This window comes from Dermochelys coriacea, chromosome 3 (genome assembly GCF_009764565.3).
Source record: "Dermochelys coriacea isolate rDerCor1 chromosome 3, rDerCor1.pri.v4, whole genome shotgun sequence".
Taxonomy (NCBI): Eukaryota; Metazoa; Chordata; order Testudines; family Dermochelyidae; genus Dermochelys; species Dermochelys coriacea.
The window spans coordinates 120,025,754-120,049,837 of NC_050070.1; the positions used below are offsets into that span (position 1 = coordinate 120,025,754).

A 24,084-nucleotide genomic window follows, 5' to 3' on the forward strand; every position below is an offset into this window, starting at 1 on the left:
TTATCTTTTAGTCCAATAAAATCTATTAAAAGAAATGCTTTCTTTTATTTCTATGAGTGTCTACAGCCCTGACTCCAAAAATACATATGCAAAAAGCCAAATTCATCCCTGATGTAACACCTTTTACTTCAGTTGAATTACACCAGGGCTGAATTTGACCCGGTGATGCTTAGTTAGCCTTTTTGGTTAAGATCATTTGTCACATCAGCTTAATATTCCATTGTCTATGGAAGACTGGATTTGCAAGGGAGTGACTGAAGGGTTTTCTCCATCTCTAACCACTACGCTTCTTGACGGGCAAAAATACGAAAGGGGAGAGTGCAGCCTTTTGCATTAGCAGAAGCAGCTGCCCTGGTTCGGGGCTGTTGAAGGTTGTAATGCGCGTCTCTCTCTGACTCCCTCAGTGTGCCACCGCTAAAGCTGAGCAGGGGGAGGAGGGGGAAATCCAGTCCGGGTTTTCCAAGTGTACCGGAGTAATCAGAGAGAAGTGGATAATAGTTGTTAGAGCTCGCTCTCTCTCTCATGCCATGCTGGGCCAGATAGGCTCAGTCAGACGTGTATTTACCCATATCCGGGTTAGAGAGGAAAAGAAAAAAAAGTTTCATTTAAACCTGAACAAAAAACTTTCAACATGAAATCACACAACAGGAACAGGCACAGACCGTAAGGCATTCTTACCATTTCTAATCTCAATCACGGACTTGGGGAGGGGAATTTTTATAATTTTTGTGTGTGTAGAACGATCAGGAGGGGTTGCTGTTTATTCAAATAAGTTTATTGCCCCCGTTTCTCTTTTCGCCCCGCTCCCTTCCTGTGCCCCTCCCCCCCCCCGTTTCGCTTTTATTTTATTTTAATTTTATTTTATTTTTGAGGGTGGGTGTTGGATTTTTTTTCTTTCGGACTGGCAATGTTGCAATGATCATGGCCGCGCAAGTAGCAGCGGCTCCAGCGGGTGCGAAGAACAACAAGGGCAAAACCCCGAGTTTGCCGGGCAACTTGAGCCAGGATCTCAGCGCGGGGGGAGCAGCCGCCGCCGCCGCAGCCGCTGGGGGACCTGGACCGGGCTCCATGCTGGGGGTCGGAGATGGGACTAACAGCAGCAGCCTGAATAATGTAGATCACCATCTCCTGCACCACCATAATGAACTGAACATGGCCAACAATGCAACTTCTGCTGCTGCCACCGGTAATAAGAACAACAACGCTAACACCAGCAGTAGCTGCAGCTCCTCCTCGGAGTCGGCTCTGAAAGAAGGTGGAAGCTCATCGGGGTTACCGTCTTCTTCTTCTTCCTCCTCCTCCTCCTCCTCCAACCCGGGCTCGGCCATGGAGACGGGGCTGCTCCCCAACCACAAACTGAAAAACGTTGGAGGCGATCACCCGGCTGCACCTCCCCACCACCACCATGCCCACCACCCTCATCACCATGCCCACCACCACCATGCCCACCAGCACCACCACCACCACCATGCCCTACAGCAGCAACTAAATCAATTCCAGCAGCAGCAGCCGCCGCCGCCGCCGCCTCAGCCCCATCCGATGCAGAATAACAACAGCCTCGGCGGCAGCGGCAACAACAACAACGGCGGTGGCGGCGCTGCTCAGCCCAGTGCAGACATGGAGCAGCAGCAACATGGAGGAAAAGACAGTGTTTTGGGAAATCAGGCCGAGCCCCCGCCGCCGCAAATGCTGAATAAAGGGGGCGAGGAGGAAGAGCTGCCCAGCAAAATGGGAGAGCAGATCGGCGGCCGCTACGACCACCCCAGCCTGGGACCTTTGGGCGGGCAGCCGCAGCAGCAGCCCCAAAGCGCTGGGAGCGGCAGCGGCAACAGTAGCCTCGGCGGCGGGAGCGGGGGAGGCGGCGGCGGCGGCGGCGGCGGCCCCTCCGCGGTGGGGGTCCCGGAGTTTAACAGCTATTACGGCAACCCTGCCCCCGCCAGCAGCGCTACAGCGAGCCGAGCCGGGCCTTGCTTTGATCAACATGGCGGACAACAAAGCCCCGGGATGGGGCTGATGCACCCCACGGCGGCCCCCAACAGCATGGACCCCCTGCAGAACTCCCACGAGGGTTACCCCAACAGCCAGTACAACCACTACCCTGGCTACGGCCGGGCCGGCGGCGCCGCAGCGGGAGGAGCGGGAGCGGCGGCGGTTGCCGCCGCGGCTGCAGCCGGAGCTGGAGGAGGCGGCTATGGGGGCTCGTCCTCTGGCTACGGGGTGCTGAGCTCCCCCAGGCAGCAGGGCAGCGGCATGATGATGGGCCCAGGTGCAGGGGCCAGCCTTGGCAAGGCGGCTGCGACTTCTGGGGCTGGAGGCTTTCAGAGATTTTCCGGGCAGAGCCAGCACCCGTCCGGGGCCACCCCTACCTTGAACCAGCTGCTCACTTCCCCCAGCCCCATGATGAGGAGCTATGGCAGCAGCTACCCTGATTACAGCAACCCCAGTGCCCCACCACAGCAGCAGCCACAACCCCAGGCAGCGGCGGCAGCCCCAGGAAGCCAGCAGGCAGCAGCGGGCATGGGCATGGGCATGGGCATGGGCATGGGCAAAGACATGGGCTCCCAGTATGGATCTGCAAACCCAGCCTGGGCTGCAGCACAACAAAGAGCTCATCCAGCTATGAGCCCTGGAAGCACTGGTCAGACCATCAACAGAACCCAGGTAACCACCAGAAACCCCCCTTCCCAAAGGCCACCCCCTATATAGTTTAAATGCGTCTCTGGAGCCTAGTTTCTCTCCAATTTACTTTTCCCCCCTGGGCCATCTGAACTACTTGCTGCCTCCATAACAGGGTTTGGTAAGGCACAGCGTCCGACTGATTAGATTGGAGGCTTCCGACAGACGCTTTCGCTGTACAAAATTACACTATTCGGTTACACAATTGAACAGCATAAAGTTTTCCTCCAGTTTGAAATGGAGATTTGGAGATACAAGGCCCCGAGGAAAAGCACTTTGGGGTGAGGAGGGAGGAGCTGCTTTTTTAGCTCCACTGTCAGCTTCTGGAAAATAACGTTGACTGCCCTCTGTTAGAATGTTTGTAGACAGAGCAGGTACCTTTAATACCCTTTCAGCAAATTAGTCTTATTGCCGATGAAGATATTGTGGTGAGATCCAGCAAAAATGCAGTCAGGTTGCTTTTGCTACTTGAAGTGTGAGTGCCATAATCATGAACATTCATTTCATAGGCGCTGAGGTGCGTTAGGTACCTCATTCTTCTTGCATAGTTGCCCCAGACATCCACACGAGAATGAGATGTAAATAAGTGTTGTGTTTAAAGTGAGTCTGATACACACACATTATTATTCCCATTTTGAAACAATGCATACTTTGATGAAGAGACTGGAAGAGTCCTTTATGTAAGTAAACAGATCCAGATATTGAGAGCTCTGCTTGTTTTGACTAATGTACGCGTCCCTGATAAATTAAATCCAGTAAATTACAAATCGATATCAGATCATTGTTGGATTATGTTTCTGTAGATTGCTTGTTTGCCATCATCAAAGTTATAAGGGGTTGGTTAGGAAATGGTCTTAACTCCACATTTCTTGCTAGCGGTCTGAGCCTAAAGAGTGACTTGATCTCTCCTTTGCAAGGTTTGGAATTTGAATTGTGGAGGTAAACTGGCTGTAATAGTCTCCAGACAGCTGCCTCTGAGTTGACATCTAATCTGCCATCTGATTGGCTCCTCTCTCACCATTGGGCATTTAGCACTGCTGATGTAAATAGAAGTGCTGAGCAGTAGAGTCACAAAAATTCTTGCCACAAATAATAACTGAGCAGTATCGCTCGCAGATGCAAAAGTTAAACATTGTTAGAAGAAGCTGAAACAATGAGCAACCATATTTATACAGTGGAGGTTTCATGTGCCTCAACAAAAATTATGCTTGTGAACAGTATAGCGAAAAGCCAGTGGCATCTTATTTATTTTTTTAATTTGGTTGTTAGGTGATGGTTTTTCTGGGTGTTGATTTTAGATTTAATATGCCTTTATTTTTAGAGCAAATCAGACTTGCAGAAAAAAATATAATAGCATGGCTTGGATGAGGATTCAGTAATTTCAAGTGATATTTATTTGAACCTTTATGCCTCTTACTAAACATATTGTAATGTAAAAATGTGCTAGTTACAAAAGGAAACTAGATATTTTTGTGATTTAATCTTAATTTAAAGATCATCCTATGTTCTCAGTTTATTTCGGTGTCTAACATTTACCATGGTCATAGCCCTGTGTTTGTAGGTTGGGTTTTTTATTTATTTGTGGCACCCTATATACGAACATATATAGCATATTATAAAAAGGGAGAAGAAGCCATTCAAACTATCAGTGATTTTTATATCACTTTTATGAATCCAGATACTTAAAAAAATCTATTTTACATTTGAATTGTTGGGGGGGAAAGATATATCAGGAAAAATATTTAATTATTTTTGTATACAAATACATAATGAGCTTATGCTTGAATTCTCCATAGGAAAATAAACTGTTTTAAAAAGGAGAGATAATGCATTCAAGTTTTGTGGAGTTCCTTCTCCCTCCACAAGATTTTGTTTTTAATAACTGTTAAGTCTTTTTTAATAGGTTTTAAGAATTAGGACTAATAGAAATTAGTACAGGTGTATGCTTTTAGCGACACTAAGCTGTTGTTGTATTTTACTGTAAAAGAAATTTTAAAATGAGCATGTCCTAAAGCAGATATTGGTTTTTGTAGTGAATGATGGACTGACCTTAATAATGTGAACCTTGGACAGAATGAAAATGTTTGTCTTTTGTCTACAGACCATTACTGCAGTGTTTTACTTTCTATTTCCTTTTTTTCCTTGCTATTTCTGATGGGGAAATAAGAATTTCATGAATGTTATTTTTTTCCCTTTTTTAATTTGGACTGGTAAAAGGGTCATAAGGAACCATAAAATAATGAAGCTTCATATGCATAACCTTTCACAGTTAATTAAACATAGGTAGTTTAAAATTTACAGCTTTAAAAGCTAGGAGAAAATGTATTAGGACAGCTGTAGGCACATGTTACTTCTGAGTGTAGTTTTTTTTTATGGCAGGATTTGTACAAGATTTTTTTTTTATTGTATTTGAGACTAAATTAATTATGTCTTCAGTATGATCCTTGTTAATACTTTTTTATATTTATGGGTCTATGTCTTGTTCCACAGTTACACAGTATTTGTTTAATTTTGGTATTATATGATATACCTATAAGACATAGTGTACCAAGTTACTGTCCTTTGATATTTCCTATAATGTTTGTAATAAAGAGAAGTCGTTCATCAGTAATATTTTTGTTCCTTTTTAATTACAGTTTTACTGTGTGTATCATCTGGCCTGATCTTAAAGAAAATATGCTGGTTTGATTTTTTTTTTTTTTTTCCTTTTTTTTAAAGGAAAATAGATTATACTGAGTAGAAAATAATTATTTTAGTTGCTGGTACAGATATTTCTTTGTATATATCTTTAATTCTTTTGGTACCTTATTTCAGTGGGTTTAGAAATTGTACATTTTTTTAATAAGTGAGAAATAGAACCTTTCCTGTAGCATTTGAATGTAGTGTTTCTTGGATTTTTTTTTTAAATACTCTGCTGCATATATGTGTACACTACTAATATGTGTGAGTGTCAGTGTGCTAATGATGATTTGACTCTAAACATATATAAACTATTGCTCTGTGAACAATGGGCTACAATACCTGAAGCGGCATGATTAGGACATTATTGCCTATAGGAAGGTACTTTTCTTGGTGTCCAGGGCAATAGATTCCCACTATGAGCTGAAATGTCCGCCTGTCTAACCTATTAAATCATTTAAGGAAATTTTGCTTCTGCTTCATTTAATCTACTTGCCTGAAACAGAGATGAGACATGCAGCTTGAAGAGCAGGCCTCTCATTGCAGAAGAAGGGAAGAAGCACAAATATTAAAAGCTGCTGGATACTGTTAATGCAAAATTAATTGGTTATGAATAATAAGTTCTATGGTATCACAGTTAAGGGGGAATGATGAAATCTTATAAGCCATTTGTTTAATTATTGACCAGTTTATTGATAGTATAACTCAAATTTGTAGTTATATGACCCTATTTACTCTATATTTTGAGTTTCATTCCAGGGGTGGGTGGGTGGGTGGGTGTGTGCATGTGGTAGAGAGAGAGAGAGAGACAGACACCACACACACACACACTCAAGTTCTGCACTCGCTTTCTCTGTGCTTTCTTTCTGTGTGTCTATATAAAAATGTGGGGGGGGAGAGAGAGAGAGAACTTGGCCTTTTCAGTATTATCTGGGTTGCACTTAATATTTACCAGTTGTTAGGAAAAAATCAATTCAGTGGAACAGCTGATTTGTTTGTTTGAAAATTAATAGTTTCTCTTTCTATGGGAATTATTTTTCCCATAAACTCAGAATGGGCCTGAGTCTGCAGCTCTTCTTATGCTAGTTGCATTGCCTTTAAAGGGGAGTGTTGTCTGAGTAAGAACTGCAGGATTGGGTCCTTTGTCTGGGGGCTGCTAGACAACTGTGAGTATGGTGCATAGATTCTCAGTACATTAATGGGAGAATAGACTTCCTTTCAGCCTGTGTGTTTATTCACAAACAGTTTGCTGTTATACATTCTCTACCTAGAAATAGCAGAGAGCAGTAGTGTGAATTAGTAGCATCTTTTTGTACTGTGATTATATATTTGACACTTTGTGGTTTGGTGTTCGCTTGTTGGTTTCTGTAGTGGTCATTACGCTTGCAAATTGAAGAACAAGACTCTGTGTATGAGGTACGATAAATAAAAGTGGTACATACCTTTATACTATATTACCTCCTCTTTCACATTAGACTTGTACAACTGAATAGTCAATTAGTGTGTTTCTGGCATTTTGATCCAAGTCTGTGGGAAGGAAAGCTAATATGTTTATACTGTTGATGTATTTTTATTCCTGGATGCATATATAATTAATTTTTTTGAGATTGCCAACTGGACTGATTGTTGATGGTCAAACATAGGTTACCTGATACTCTCATTTGAAATATATTTTTAAAAAAGTAAGTTAAAACTAGATTAATTCTGATGACTAAAATAAGTTTGAATGATAATTGAAAGTTCTATTTTTCTTTCTTTTGCTATTGTACCTGCAAAGCATATAAAATCAAGTATGGGTATCCTGAAATTCTCACCAGTAATATTTTAAGTGACAGTATTTTATTTATACTTCAGTTCACATAACTGTCCTCAGCTTGTTAGGACATGGGTACAGGCTTGCATTTCAATATCTTTTTAAAATGTGCCATTTATCAGGAGGCTTTAAAGATTCGCTGTGGATATGTAAAGCAGTGTTACTACACTCACTGTGCATGCATGCTCAAGGCTTGAGGATTTCAGCTCCCAGTAGTATTTAGATGTGGTAAGCTAACTTGCCAGAATATATTTCAGCATTGTGGTTTTTACAATATTAAGATTTACATAGTACTAAATAATTTTTTTGATAGGATTGGGCAAGGCCGTAAATGAATTAAAACTTAAATTGCCAATGTACCTTGGTGGTTTTCAAATTTATTTTGAAAACTGATCTAAAATAATGTGAGTATCAAGCTTCAGTGTGGTGTGGCTTCATAGACACTATTCAGGCAATAGGAAAAGAAAATAACTTCATGCCTGTATAGTCGTCATGAATTCTAAATAATGCGTGTACATCAGTTGTCTGTCTTGCACTATTTTTTGATTATTCCCTTACTGGTGTCTGTGCAAAACCTTAGCATTTGTATGGGTGTCACTGAGGGCAAAATCTGAGGAAATTTGGGTTGAACAGGTGTATCCTGAGGCTTAGTTTGGACTATAGAACTTCCATTCTGATGATGTAAAATGCTGAAAGAATCCTGAATATCTTTCAGAGTTCACGGTGAGTTTATGGTAAATAAAGTGTAAGCTGAACAAACTTGATACAGAATTCAGTGAGAGATAGTGTACATGGTACCCATAATGTCATCTTGCAAGTTACTTTTTAGAGTAAAATCACACTTTTAATTGATGCTACATGTGCTCTAACTTGGAGTTTGATGAAAAGCCTGATACACACAGCTTTATGTCCCAGACAATATATGTATTTTCAAAGGGAGGCGTTTATTTAATGAGGATATTCAAGAAAATCTTGAAGCACCTAACTATATCCACAGCCATCTCATTTTTTTAAGATGAGATGCAGATGAGTTCCCCCCCCCCCCCCCCCCCCCGTCTGTCTTCAGCTCTAGCTTTAGAGGTACCAGCGTTTTGTATATCCCAATCACAGTTATTATATCTTCTTTAAGCAGCCTCCTTCATATGGCAGCTTCACTTATCTTAGGAACACAGCATCTTAGGCACCTTTCCATCCAACAAACTTCGTATCTTCTGTTTAAAAATCCCTGGTCATCTGCAGATGTTTAGAAAAGTGTGAACCCATCTTGCACAGAGTCATTGTCCAGGAGACAGTGTACAAGGGTTTTACCTTTACATCTTCATTAAAATTCTTGTTAAATCTTTGTTTGGCATGTTTGTGCTCTGGAAATGCCAGCTATTTTATCCAATACCAAATCCAGAGATAATAGCAGCAGTGAAGCTACTACAAAGTTTCTGTACAGAAAGTCTAATCTGTGATATGCAAAAAGAAAAGGAGTACTTGTGGCCACTGAATGCGTCCGATGAAGTGAGCTGTAGCTCACGAAAGCTTATGCTCAAATAAATTTGTTAGTCTCTAAGGTGCCACAAGTACTCCTTTTCTTTTTGCGAATACAGACTAACACGGCTGCTACTCTGTAATCTGTGATATGAATTTAGTTCTTGGTTCCCCAAATATTCGAGGGGACCTGTATTCAGTGCAGAGTTATCAGCATTTGGTGTACCCTTCATGTAGCATCTTGCACTTAAAGCATAGTGGTTTTGGCAGCAGCTGTTTGTTAATGAAGATTGAATGCCTATAGAAGGATGCAACCCATTTACCACTTCCCATTCTCTCTAATTTGGGCATTACTGGTCAGATAAACTTTTGCTTCTGGACTTGGTAAGCAGGGTTTTGAGCACAGAAATTAATTGCTGCCCTTTTTTTCTGCTTCCCTGTCTCTGCCTAGTAGAGTAATAGTCCATTTCCCTTAATCATTGTGTACAGGATTTTTTTTTTCCTGAGAAGTGTGTTAGAATTGTGTTTAAGGACCTTCCTATGCAAATCATATCTATTGTATTGGGAGTTTATATTATTATATAATTTTGCTTGTGAACATAAGTATTAGAACAATTACATAATTGTTGTTTCAGAGTAGCAGCCGTGTTAGTCTGTCTTCGCAAAAAGAAAAGGAGTACTTGTGGTACCTTAGAGACTAACAAATTTATTAGAGCATAAGCTTTCGTGAGCGAAGTGAGCTGTAGCTCACGAAAGCTTACGCTCTAATAAATTCCTTAGTCTCTAAGGTGCCACAAGTACTCCTTTTCTTTTTGTTAATTGTTGTTGAATCAATCTAATTGCCCTGTAAAGTCCAGGGCAGTAGCCCATTTTGATTACACAACTAAAACACTATTTGGTCCCATTTTAAACAAGACTGAATTATATTATGAGACAGAAGGGATTGGATTGTTATAACAATTATAGACTGGTCTGTGCAGAAAGGCCCTTTAAATACAGTTCTGATATGGTTCTTGGTGTGAGGAGATAAGGAAAATCGGGTTAGGAAAACCCTGCAAGCGACCACCATTTTAAAACATGGGGTTGTGTTACTACAGTTCCAGTCCCGATGTGGACATAGCCAATTCATTGTTGGCATAAACCAGTGCAATCCCCATTGATTTTAGTGGAATAGTGCTGATTTACACGAGTAGTGAATTTTGGCCATTTTGAATAAGTTCTGTAGCTTTAGAAAGATGGAGTCAAGAATCCTGAATTCTGTTGCAACTCTCCACTGACTGTCTTAGGAGAATTGGTTTAACATCAGTGTGCCTCAGTTCCGCCAGGTATAAAAAGATAATATGTGGTTGCTTTTGTGAAGTGCTTTGAGTTCCTTGAATAAAAGGTGCTATTTAAATGTAAAATATTTTTCAGTTGTATATTAGCTTAATCCAACCAGCCAGTTGTCATATTTTACAACAAGAGAAAGAAGACGGGTTGGGGACTGGACTCTTTCCTTTCCTGGAAAGGACCTGGGACCAATTGTTCGACATAAATTGATTGTATCAGTTGATTAGATTGTCAGACTAATTTATTTGTGAGGTACTGAAACATCAGCTCTGAAATTTTCTTTCGAAAAAAAGACTTGAGTTGTAGTACCTAAATTGTATTTTTTTAAGGTTAAAAATAGAGATAAAGAGGTTTGTTCTGACAGCGTTAAGGAATTTTCTGGTTTTATTTGAAACTTCTTGATTCAAATGGAAATATGGATGGAGCGGTGTATTTCATGTGTAACAATTTGTATTGTGAACATTTGAGTCTTCTTTGTTTATATAAAATACTAAGTACTGAGGCTTTACTTTACCTTCAATCAAGGTTGTTTGCAGAAAATAATTCTGCTTTTCTGATCCTACTCACTACTCCTTACTTAAACAAAGCTCTGAGTAAAAAATAGGTAGTATAGAGCCTTTTACAGTATTTTTAAAATTTTTTATTTTCAATGTGATTGGTGAAGATAAATAATTCTGCCTCTATGGCAGTCTCAAATACAAAATTATTTTGCATAACTTGTGAAAAATAAATATATTTGGCACTGGAGTGGAGCAAACTTTAGTAGAGTACTAGCAATGAAAAATTAATTTTGCTTGCCAGATTTAATTTAATTTTATAGTTCTTCTAATAAATGAAAAGATGCAGTAGATTTCTGTGGCATAAATAGTTTCTTGCTTTCCTATGTTTGGTGGAGATGAAATTCGCTGATAATATATAGTTAATAGTCACTTGGCTGTAAAGGTTTGTTATATGTACTGTTAAAATGTTATTTTTTTTAACCTGGCTTCAGGAATTTGTATCCTAAAATAATGCTAAATACAGTTCATATTTTTTCACAAGTAGGCAATATAGCCAAAGAAAGTAGGCTGGAATCTGGAGTTGATTCCAAATTTGGTATTTTGTACTGTGCATAAAAGTTTCACATATGAAGCAAAGTAGTTAGTTTGTATGGTATCACATGATCAAAATATTTTCCTCCTCACTGCTGCCAGAAGCTATCTATTGCTTTTCAACAATTTCACTTGTTGGGCACCACGCCAAGATGTTTAAGACAGCCCCTTACGTGAACTGTTCCATTCTTAACCTCTTTGACTGAAGTGCGGTGACCTTCACATATGTAGATTAGCCATGTGCTCTGTGAATTGAAACTTGCTGCCTCAGGAAGAAAGGGTTTTTCTTTTTATTCCTCAGGGAATTTGACAGCCATTCATCCCTGACCTGGGCAGAGGTAATGCAAGGAAATTGGATTCAAATGGAATGCATATAGATAACACACAGAGGCAGTATATACAGACAGGCAGCTTTCTTACCTTGTAGAGAAGGGAATAATTCAGTGGTACAGATAAACTGCTGATTTAGATGCTATGAAAAACAAATGTAAAGAGTGGTTTCAGTGTAGCAGCTGTGTTAGTCTGTATCCGCAAAAAGAAAATGAGTACTTGTGGCACCTTAGACACTAACAAATTTATTTGAGCATAAGCTTTTGTGAGCTACAGCAAGATAAGTTTGGGGAATATTTTGTTTATTTTGAGTGATAATTCTTGACTGTATATTGCTTAGCTGCATCCCCTAAAAAGATTTTCTTTTATAACCTTTTACTATTAATAATTTGAAGTGTGTTCCCCCTCTTTAACATTCTATGCAGAATCTGATTTTAAGTGTTAGAAAATGATGCAACTTTGAGTATTTTAAAGATTTTTTTTTTAAAGGATCATTTAATTTTTAAATTATAAAAGCATTAATTTCCAAATGTAAAAAATAGGATAGTCTATTACCAATGAAGAGGTATGTATGCAATCACTTTATCTTAAGAATGATTTTCTCTCTTTGCTTTAAAACATGGAATTAATGTGTGTTGTATAATTTGTGAATTACGATGTTTACCAAACAAATATTCTGATATTCACCAGAATTCACAAAAAATACTCTAGGGACAGTCCCTGCCCCGAAGAGCTCAGAAGTTTGGAGTCATATCCAAACTTATGAGATACTCTCTTGTTCCCTGTGACTGATCCATCTCCATGACTCTGAAGATTCTTCTTACCTAGAGCTCTTTACTTATAGAAATCATTTGGTGTGTTCAAGAAAAGATGTTGTATCCATTCCCTTCTTTGGCAGTTTCCAGGAACACTGCTATCTGCCGGCCTTGCTGTGGGTTGGGTTGGCTCAAGCTTTCTCCCCTATTATATTTCCCTTTCCAGGGAGTAATAGATTTAATTTGCTGATCGTCTTTATCTGTTCCTTTCCTTTCCTTTCCTTTCCTTTCCTTTCCTTTCCTTTCCTTTCCAAGGTCATGCTGTTTTTCTCCCTTCTGAGAGTTATTTTTCATCCCCCTTTGTCTTTTCTAATTTTATGTCTCTGCATTTCTAACCCCATTTCTTTCTTATCCCCTCCCCCTTGAAATTAATGGGAATGGTGAGTCCCTTCTCATACTCCCAGCCTTCATATCTTTGCAGTGTTAGGTTAGGTGACCACCCCTACTCAGCCCTGCTATTGCAGAATTAGGCAAGGATGGTCTAATGAGGCTGTATGTCCAAGAAGAATATGGCTTGTGAATGTTCCCTGAACCCCTTCTGTCTCTGACCTGCCTTTGGCTATGTACTTTTATACTACAGGGGAATCAGCAGGAGCACAAAAGTGGCTGAGGCACAGAATTATTTTTTTTGAAGCAGGGCATTTACCACCTAGCCTCTTGTATTACCCAATATAACCACTTCTAGTGGTGGGAGGTCTTAATTACTTTTCAGAAAAATTCTCAGACAGCAGGAGCCATAGTCTTTGACATTCCATTGTGGCAGGTTTTTAAAAACGTAAATGGCCTCAGCCCATATGGGTCTGTTGGTAGGTCTGGGCTTCTAGGGCTACTTCTGTGCCCTGTACTGGCTATGGCAGAGTGGGGATCAGAACATTAATTGAATATTCTTCAGGATATGGTATGGAACAGGTGGTGTAATACAAATAGTTATCTGTGGATGATGGAGAAGAGAAACTTTACAGAAGTAATTATCTGTGAAAGTATAAGTGGGATTAAGACTTTGGGAAGACAAACAATGAGAGAGAAGAAGAAGAAGAAAGGGGTAAAAAAAAGGTAACGAGGAGAGTGAAACAAAAAGCAAGGAGAAATAGATGAAGACGTGAGATTGGTGTCAGGGAAAAACGAGGGATTTTTTGGTCATCTTTAGGATCTCTCTCCTGCTGAGTGGATGGCGTGCAGGATCTGGCTTTGCTCTTAAAATCAGACAGTGTGATCAAAATATTGCCCATGTTAATTTCTGTTTTCAGAGGGATACTGTATCTTTTCCCCCTTCCTCCTCTTATTTTGTGCTAGCATTAATTTTTTTTTCTTCCTCAGTTATGGCTGAGAGCAAGTTTCTTTGAGTTGTATTTCCAGTAAGCTTTATTTTTGTAATGTGTTTCACTTTCCAAATATTATGGAGTTCCTTTTGATCTCAAAATGCTCAGTGGACAGACGTTGGTTGGGTACACCTTTTGGTCTGAGGTCTCTAGTCATACCTCGCTTATCTTTTTTGTTAGTTGTAAATAATACAGTTCTGGACTCTTCATCATATTTAGTATTTATCATTTTCATCACTTCATTGGAGTCCTCCTGAAAAGGAAGAAAAGTAGAATGCGGGATTGCAAAGTGGAGCAGTCTGTGATGTTGAAATACATGACTTAATGAAATCTAGCCTTTTGGTGTTTCTATATTTTGGCATTTAATCTTTCTTGAAATCTGTAGGCCAAAGTGACATTGCCATAGACTAGCAAAGTTGCCTCCAAACAAGGTGCCAAAGGTAGGAAAACAAAGCTAAAATTCTCTTTCCAGAAATTAGGATACACATCCTCTCTGATGCCTGCCACAGTGTCTCTGTCCCTCACCTCTTTTTAAATCTGTTCTGTTTCTCAAACTGTCATTCCCTACCTAGCAGCCTGTAGCATGTGTTGGCTGTCACTTTCAGATTCAAGGCTTGAGAATATGTAAGGAATCTTGAATGTGTTTGAGTTTTTTTAGCTCACTATTCAGACATTCAGCAGAAGATCTAGCCATCTCTTACAGAGCAGGCAGCTTTTTTTGACTCCCAAGATTCAGAGATTGAGCTCATGGTAGTAAACCTTTTAGTGACAGGAGGTCAGCAAGGAAGGACCTGAATCGAGTGAATGTCCTCCATGCCTAACCAGTGTAAAATATTTATTTGTGAACAGTAGCAAAATACTATTAAACTAATTTGAAATATGTGCACATTGTGTGCTGTCAAGCTAGAATCCGCCAGAGGAAAGACTGCTTTTGTGGGACAAGATAGATGAAGTAATACCTTTCATTGGACCAACTTCTGTTGCTGAAAGAGACAAGCTTCCATGCTACACAGAGCTCTTCTTCAGTGTTTATGGGTTTTTGTTTTGTTTAGATAAGTGTTAATTTTACATTTCTGTGTGGCCTTTTCCACGATATCTGGGTACTCAATAATAATACTTTGCACTGCTATAGCTCCTTGCATCCAAGACTCTAAAAGCACTTTACAAACACTAATGGGTCTAACCTCTCAACACTGCTGTGGGGAAGGGGGTTGTTATCCCCATTTAACAGATGAGAAGGCAAGGTACAGAATGGGCAAGATCCTGAGCATCCAGAACTCCCATTTGCTTCAGGACTTGCAGGTCTCAGTACCTTTTGAAAATCAGGCTCCAAATCACTTATCCAAAGCTCACGCAGTATGTGATAGAGTTGGCAAGAGAACCCAAATCTAAATCACAGTTCACAAGGCCAACCTTCCTTCCAACAATATCTTATTAAAAAATTGAAATTTATGGTTATTTTTAAATAGCTGAAGATAACTCTTCAAGCTTGCAAGGAAACTGGAAAAAAAATTCTCCCCTCCTTTTTGTAATATCCACTCAAACATACCTTCTACAATTTTTTCCTCGTGTTTTAAATTTTTAAAATTTTCCTTTTAACAGTGATAACCATACTTTTGTATTTTAAAATGCAGAACACCACAAGATACATACCTGTAGCTTTGAAAACCCTGGGCTGAGGTTTCTGATGTATTTACTTCTGAATTTGTGTACATACAATTTGGGGATTTGCACATGCAAATGCAAGATTTAAACTTGCAAATAGTGCCAGAAAAATGCGTTTCATATCACTTGCTATGTAATTCATCATTCACTTTTCATGCACTGTTTGTTGGCCCACTCTTATTGGCCCTAACAAACCACTTGCAGGGGCATTAGAGAAATAATCCAAATAACAAAATTTATATACACAATATATTTCCTAAACATAAAATTCTTCACAAAACCATATAATATATAATTAAAAGTAAAAAAAAACTCTCTTTGGGGTATGCATTTATCCATCTGCAAAATGGGTATAATAATGCTTAATTGTCTTTCAACTGTATTTTAAGACTTAATTATTTTGTTAACAAATAGAAATCCTAAAATTAAAGTATCATTATTTTTAATAATTTCACTATACATATTTCGCAGATATGGCTAAGGTAGTAGATCTATGCCTTTCCATGTTTGTATATTTATTTAATGTAGCTAGAATTACTTCTTACTTTCTTGTTAGAGCACCTGTATTAAATGGTGACAAATTTTATTTGGTGTTAATGTATATTTTTTGGCTACCAGCTAACCATCATTGTTGGAGAAGGCAGAATTCTGAAGAACCTCTGTTGATAGCTTCAACTCAAATCTGTGGTACAATTCTTAAAAATATACTGTATACATCATCTCTGTGGGGAATAAAAAGGGTTAGTTTCTCAAGGTTGACTGAAATATTTTAACTTTGGTAGCAAATGAGGTGTGAATCAAATTGTCAAAAGGATTGAGACTAAATTATTGCAGCACTGACTGTTTAAACTAGCTGGCAATGTACTTCAGAAGGTGTTAGCCTAACAAATAAATGTGTAAACGGCACCTTTCTCCTTCATTATACCTTGTTTCTCACCACTTGCTTTATGCTATGAGGAACTAAATCTGTGTGGGAGATATCACAGCCATTCTCAAAGTGTTAGTTTATGATGTTGCAACCAGAGGAATAATTTAATACTGTATGGGATGGCTTTGAAGGACAAAAATATTTGAAAACAGTAAGATTAATTTCTGTAATTCATCGTTCAAAAATAAAGAAAGTGTATCGAACAAAAATAAACCAAGTGTTTTATGTGATTATGTATCTTTAATAGAATTTGGTGTCCATTTGTTTTGCTAGAAATTTTGTGTGAACTAGTGGCCTAGGGCTTGTCTACATGGGGAAATTTACCAGCATAATTATACTGCTATAGTTATATTGCTATAACTCCTCACGGTGACCCTCTTATTCCAGAATGAATGCCTTTTTCCAGGTTAATTTATTCTGCTTCCAAAGCAACCGAAGCTAAACTAGAAAAAGTCACTTTTATACCAAACGACAGGTTTCAGAGTAGCAGCCGTGTTAGTCTGTATTCGCAAAAAGAAAAGGAGGACTTGTGGCACCTTAGAGACTAACAAATTTATTAGAGCATAAGCTTTCGCATCCGATGAAGTGAGCTGTAGCTCACGAAAGCTTATGCTCTAATAAATTTGTTAGTCTCTAAGGTGCCACAAGTACTCCTTTTCTTTTTATACCAAAATAAGAGTTTCCATACTGAGAGTTAAAGTGGTACAATTATGCCAGTAAATTTCACTGTTTAGAAAAGCCCATAATAATTTTGCTGTTTTGAAAGAATTGCTTGGTTATAAAAAGTATCTCAGAATTTTGGTATCATATTATCATAAAAGGACTTCAGTATTTAGTGCAGGAAGCCTAAGAACAGTACATGATAGAACGGGCTCAAAATGCTTGTTCCTAGATGCTTGATCGGTATTACAGCTTTTCTGTGGTGGAGAGATGCTTTAAGAAACCCACTCTCCCAGACAGTAGGTGGAATAATAATATGTGGCAGTGTAATAAGTTTTGTCTTATTGTACATCTTGTCTCCCCTTCTGTTCCTCACTGTCTCCTGAGTTTCCTGCAGTGGCTGTCGCAGCTATAGTTTTCTAGACATAACTATGCAGATGTAGAAAGAAGACTTCCCTGATGAAGTAGTTTCCAGGTGTTTTGATTACTTGCAGCTTTGACCCAAACCTGTTTACATCTCACCCAAAGTAATTACTGCCCAGAACCATATGCAGGAGTCTGGTTTTAGGAGGAACAAGGAAGGCATCCATCCCTGACTTGAGCACAAGCTGATGTGAATTGGACTGACTGGGTCTCACCTGGTCAAGCCAGGTGCAGTTAGGGGCGGGATGTCTTTAGGGCTCCTGCTCAGGTTGGTGGTGTGGAGTCAAATAAGTGGGGGAAATGGTACAGAGGAGACCCTTGTACAGCCCCCCCCCCCCCTTAGTGCAGTAATGTGGAGCTGGGCACTTACCCCGTCAGGTGACTGTCCCTCCGCCCATCTGTCTGTCTCCCCTCACAGTACTGGTTACCTCTTCACCTCTGTCATGTCCACTGTCTAGGACATGATCCTGCTCATACGTGTTGCCTGGTTTCCCACCGTCTCTTCTGCCCCGCCTCTCTCCTCCTCCTCCTCCTCATGGGCTTCTAGCTGCAATGGATGCTGTGATGGTACCTTTCCTGCACTCCTCTTCCTCCTCCTCCTCCTCCTCCTCCTGTTCAACTGCCACGGAACCAGCCCGTCCCAGTTCCATCTCCTCCCCAACTTTCATCTTCCTCTTAAGTTCCATTTTTTCCATTAAAGGGGCAAAAATTCAGATTCAAAACTCAGGCCCATGCTTGGGACCTTTTGTGGGTTGATAAATAAGCAGAGGTAGGCTTACGGTCAAATATTTTTTCCCAACAGTAATAAAGCAAGAAAGAGGCAATTAAAAATGGTATATATTCTGAATAAAATGGCATTCCATATTTATTTAGTTAAAACTGATTTCAGTAGAGTGGAAGATGCAAAGTGGAATAAAGATTATATTTTCTGTTCTTGCATACTTCAAATAAATATCTTGCATGTTGGTCCTGAATGACTTCTTAAATTGTTTGATACTAAAAACAATTATAGTATATTGAGAACGTTTAGAATGAAGTTGCACAGAAGTCATGCATTTGTTAAACAAAGGGGCTTGTGAGTAACTGTCAGAGCTGTACACATGGAGTTTTAAGTTTTGTTACTAGCTAAAGTCAGGTTTCAGAGTAGCAGCCGTGTTAGTCTGTATTCGCAAAAAGAAAAGGAGTACTTGTGGCACCTTAGAGACTAACAAATTTATTTGAGCATAAGCTTTCGTGAGCTACAGCTCACTTCATCGGATGCATCCGATGAAGTTAGCGAAAGTCAGTGGGAGTCATGGGTAAAACCTTTGAAAAATCTCTGAAAATAGGCTTTTAAAAAAGATGTCTTTTTGTAATGTGGCATCTCTGTGAATATTATACAGTACACATATCTCTTTGAATGAGACAAAGTAATCTTTCACTTTTGCTTCCATTGTTTTTCATGGATTCCATTGCATACCACAACTGTTGGTACAATGAACTGTAAACCATCTCTGCTTCTTTTTTTTCTTTCTTCCTTTTTGTTTGTTTGTTTGCGTACAGCAGAAACTGTGATTTGAACAGCTATGGAAAAAAACCCCAAGTTCTTTAGATGTTTATGTATTGCCATGTGTGTCTTTGAGTATGTGTGTTATATAGACAAGATACCGTAATTGTTTTGCTTTACAACTATACTGTTAAACATAACCCCTCTTTCTTTTTAAAGGGAAATTTACAACTGTATAATATTAGTCCTTTTAATTCTAAAATCCAGATGAAGTGTAATCCCAAATGTGTTGTTTCACTGTTGCAATGTAATCTTTTCAGATGATACATGATTTAGTTGGAAACAAATTAGCAGCTATGCATGCCTAAAGAAAACAATTTAATAAACAAGATTTTAGTAAAACCTAATCAGAATTGTAAAATGATACTTGGAAATCAGTTACATTATACAAAAGAGCTGGTGTAGATGTAGTTTTCTGTGAGTGTGAGTGTAAATTTAATGTTTCCTCACACAGTGTTCTCTAAAACAGTTTAAAGACTTGATTTTCCTCAGTGTTTCCATTTGTTCAGATTTATTACTTCATTTTAAAATAGAAATTAATATTGTGAGAAACTAATATTGAAAAATCTCCTTTTGTACCTAATCCTGTTCATTCTGGTGATTTGGTTTTGGCTGTTGAAGAAATCCACTTCCTGTCTATAACACTTTAAATCACAGTGCAATTGGTGTGATACTTATCTGCTTTTGATGTTTTTCTTTGTCTTAGAAAGTTAGTTTGATAGTCATGACAGGTGCCAGCATTGATAGAGTGAGTTAGCGTATCTGTAGGTTAGGGAAAGCTGGACAGCCCAGTCAACAATATCTTGTGCTTAAACATTGCTCAGGTGGGCCTATCTTTAGATTCATTATCTATGCCCATTCGGTCCATGGTCTCTCAGCTGAGACTGCTAATATGATTGTTAATTGGGACAACAGGTTTTAGTGATATGATCATTTGTTCACTATAGGAACTATACTGACACCACCAATGTATTATTAAAGTGCATGGAACAGCGAACAACTGGTGAAAGCTGCTATCACTTTTGAGCGGGACCCCATACAAACCAAGGAAAGGAAGCAATTACTATTTTAAAATTAGACCATCAAACTACTTAAGCCCCCAAATTTTCCTTTTTTAGAGGAAGTTAAATAACATGCAGAATATTTGTGGGGGAGGGGAAAATTTATATCTATATATAAATGTGAAGAGACAGTAGACTCTTCATAGTTGAAGTTGTAACAGGGTTTCCATTATAGGGCCGAGTTTGCCTTCAAAATCACCCATCAGCCTAAAAACATTTTTTAGGAATTTTGCATATTATCTCTGGCTAAAGGTTTTTTTAAATCAAAGCCATTCTTAGATAATAGGCAATTATGGGAAAAAAATATGAAATTAGGGTTGAAAATGGGAAAACATTACAGAACTCACCACCTTCTATGAGGCAGGAGGTTGTTGAATGGGTCTCTGCTTTATACTCCCCCATAAAACCTCACTGTGCTACCACTTCTCTCATTGTGGGTGTTAAATGGATCTCCAGTTCTCTCCATGGTCTTACTGTGGCTGGGTGGCAGAAGGGTTGTTCAGAAACTAATAGCCTAATCAGAGTTGTAAAATGATATTTACAAGTAAAACCTAATCAGAATTGAAAATTCTGCCCACCACTTCTGTCATTGGGGCCATGGGTTTTTGAACAGCTTTCCCTCCTACTGCGGGGGCAAAAGGAAGTTATTTACTGGTTCTTCTGCCATCTGAAGCTCTGGGTCCTCCTAACTTTACACCAGCAACCTACCTACTACTGAGGTTCCTCTTACTGCTTCTTTGATCATGCACTGGGACACCTGAAAAAGTTGAGGCTCACAATGATGGGGAGTAGGTCAAGGAAGGAAAATAGGTCTCAGAATCCTGTGCATGGTGAAGTACCATGTGCTGACTGCCACACTAGGAAAGTTTGGGAGAGAGTGAGCCTACCTACCCAGAGGAAAGTCAGACAAGGGTGGAGGGCTGCAATGAGAGATGGACTGTCACTGGTCAGAATTAGAATTTGGGTGGGACTATTCACGCCATTACATTCCACTGGATTTTGGGGCATTCAGGTTTAGACTTAATCCTGGAACTTCATTCTGGTGAGTTCTAGTACATATCCCGGTACTGGCTATAAATCACTTTTTGAAAAGTTACCTCCATGATATTTTGTCACACTTGTCTCAAAAACAGCCTGGCCTAGAAAATTGAAATTTGTCTTATTCAAGAGCAGTTGGTGAGATCTAGTGCATAGGACTCTGAGAATCTGAGCTTATTTTTGGATTTGCCTCAGGGCTTGGCTACACTTGCGAGTTACAGTGCAATAAAGGAGCCCTGGGCGCACTAGCTCACTACCTGTCCACACTGGCAAGACAAGTAGAGCGCTCTGACTCCGTGGCTACAACGCTGCTGGTACTCCACCTCAGCGAGTGGAATAATGTTTGCTGTGCCCCTGCTGGAGCGCCGCGGCACCCGTGTGGACGAGGTGTTGCATTACTGCACTCTGGTCAGCCTCCGGAAACGTCCCATAATCCCCTAAAGTAAAGTGGCCACTCTTCTCATTGTTTTGAACTCGCTTTAGGAATGTGGATATGCCATTTCAAAGCTCCGTTTCTGACATCTGGATGCTTATCTGCTCCGAGACAAAGCAACCATTAGTGTGGAATGCTGTGTGTGTGTGTGTGTGTGTGTGTGTGTGTGTGTGAGAGAGAGAGAGAGAGAGAGAGAGAGAGAGAGAGGTGGGGGGGAAGGGGGTCTGCTGCTGTCTGAACTTACAAGACAGCATGCTGACATGCTCTCAGCCCCCCAAAAACCCACTCTCTCTCCCCCCACATACACACAACCCACCCCCTCCCACCCCACCCCCATTTGAAAAGCATGTTGCAGTCACTTGCATGCTGGGATAGCTGCCCATAAGATACTGCTCCCAATGCTGCTGTAAGTGCCACAAATGTGGCCACACCAGTGCGCTTGAAGCTGTCAGTGTGGACAGACTGCAGCGCTTTCCCTGCTGTGGTCTCCGAAGGCTGGTTTAACTCAAAGCACTCTACAGCTGCAAGTGTAGCCAGGCCCTCAGAAATAGGTCAGCTTTTAGAAGACTGTAAAATTCTCCAAAGGGTTTACTGGAAACTTACATTTTTACCTTTTTAAAAAAAAAAGTTTCCATAATTTTTTCTTTGTGAAGGTAGCTTTTAAAATCCTAAACTCATTATTGTATATATAACAATGATTTTTCCTTTAAATATTGGGGGACCCCAAACCAGAGATCCTCCATCCACTATATATCCTTCCTGAACTCCTAGCTCGGTTATGTGGTCCTAGCATCCAATATCTTCTTTCCTAAAATCTCTAAACCCCATTCCCTGCCAATGGGGACAGACTATAGAGAAGCATGTTGGGAAGGGAAACTGAGAAACAGAAAGGTGACATGGCATGCTCACACAGTAAATTGGTGGACTGATCCAACAATAGAATTCAGATCTCCTGATTCACTGTCTCAGCCACTGGACCACACTGCCTCTCCAGAAATGTTTGTTAATCCAGGAGTCTAGCAGTTGTGAATCAAGGAATTTAGAAGCTTTGTTGTTTGTTTTAATATAGTTTTAATTTTCTTGAGCGAAATAGTGGAATATATATCCATGACATTTTAGGAAACTTCCTGAAAAAACAAGAATTTTTAGACAAGAGATTTTGTGATGGCAGGGTTGTAAATTATATATGCATTCTTTGTTTAATTTAAAACAACCTTGTCAGGAAAAATATATATGCAAAAATCTCTATACATTTGAAAGTTAGGAAACTTGTACTCCACAAACAACCTTAGTACTTATTTATGTCCTGATTAGCACCTATATCCACCAACAACTCCATTATACCCAGGCACAAACCATTATATAATTGACTTACATGGGCATTGCTCCTGAGTAAGGAGTGCCAAAGAGTAGATTAGTCCATTAATTCAGTGGAAGGAAGTCAGGGAGTCAGTCTAAAACTGGCAAGTAATGTTTTTTACTTTCTTTCAGACCAAAGAGCAACTCTGTGAAATCACTGTATTTATTTTCACCCCCTACCCCCAACTTTTAAATAGAAGTGCCTTTCATACTGTCAGAATTCCATGTTGTGACACCCCTACTCAAAAGTTATGACAGCAGTGTAATGACAGCTACTGCCTCTTGAGAATCAATCAGGCAATTAATTTTGTAAATGAAATGCTGATTATACAAAGCTTCACATGAGAGGCCCAGTGATTAAAATCAATTTAACAAATTGTTTCAGGTGGGATTTGATTAATAATTTGCCATAAATGCTGAGGATATATGACCAGCATACTTTTGTGTGTGTTAATAAAGAACTATATATAACACTCAGAATAGAAAAATCTGCAGATAACTATGAACTTTAGGCTTATGACCTAGTTACTATAGCAGTACCATAATTTTTTGTGGGTATGCTGTTCTCCCCAGTATTGATGTTGTCATTTCCTTAACTAGGCCTGCTTTCCCTCCCCTCCCCCCACAATGAAAATACATTAACCATTAAGTTTTCCCCAACAAGATCAAACAGTTGGGAAAATATCCCAAGATCTGTTTGGATATCCATTTAATTACAGCAAGATTCTCCTTAAAATGTGATATTGTTTTTTTTTTTCCTGCGCCTCTCGTTAGCTAATCACCAAGATTTTATACATGCTTCCTCTTACTCAACTTCTTCCTTGCAGGGTCTTCTTTTTAGAGGGAATGAGCTCCTTTCAGCCTATAGTAGGCTGCTGTTTGATTCCTGCCTGGCAGCTACCACTCTTAGTAAATGTTCTTCCTTCCCATTACCTATGTTAGTATAGCCTCACGAAGAAGTAGGTGAAAGAATTCTTTTTCTTCTCAGGGCTTGTCTGTACTACTGACCGGATTGACAGGCAGTGATCGATCCAGCTGGGGTCAATTTATCGTGTCTAGTATAGATTCGATAAATTCACCACCAGTTGCTCTAGCGTCGACTCCAGTACTCCACCTCAACGAGAAGCGTAAGGGGAATCGACAGGAGAGTGTCTCCCGTCGACATACCATAGTGAAGACACTGCAGTAAGTAGATCTAAGTACGTCGACTTCAGCTATGTTGTTCACGTAGCTGAAGTTGCGTAACTTAGATTGATCTCCCCCTCCCTCCCACAGTATAGACCAGCCCTCGGTTCCAGATACCAAGCAGAGAGCAGGCTTGTAGGGTGGAGAAGGCATTTACTTGCTGCAGAGTCTGAGAGCCTCATCCCCAGACAAGCTAGGAAAAAGAGGAGTGTAAACCAAATCGGGACACTTCCCCAGCTATAGTATCTTTTCCATGAA

At 39.8% G+C, this 24,084-nt stretch overlaps 1 protein-coding gene across 24 annotated transcripts in view; it reads left to right on the plus strand.

Moving 5' to 3' along the window:
- Positions 1–394: 394 nt before the first annotated feature.
- Positions 395–24,084, plus strand: part of ARID1B (AT-rich interaction domain 1B) — a 409,836-nt gene continuing 386,146 nt past the window's right edge. For 7 of the 24 annotated variants that reach the window (XM_043512228.1, XM_038394486.2, XM_043512223.1 and 4 more), the window contains exon 1: positions 410–2,661. In XM_043512228.1, coding sequence (XP_043368163.1) covers positions 916–2,661 — 1,746 coding nt within the window. In that variant the 5' untranslated portion in view covers positions 410–915. Of the gene's footprint in view, positions 2,662–24,084 lie in introns of all 24 variants that reach the window. The other 17 variants (XM_038394482.2, XM_038394485.2, XM_038394480.2 and 14 more) reach the window with 7 other exon arrangements.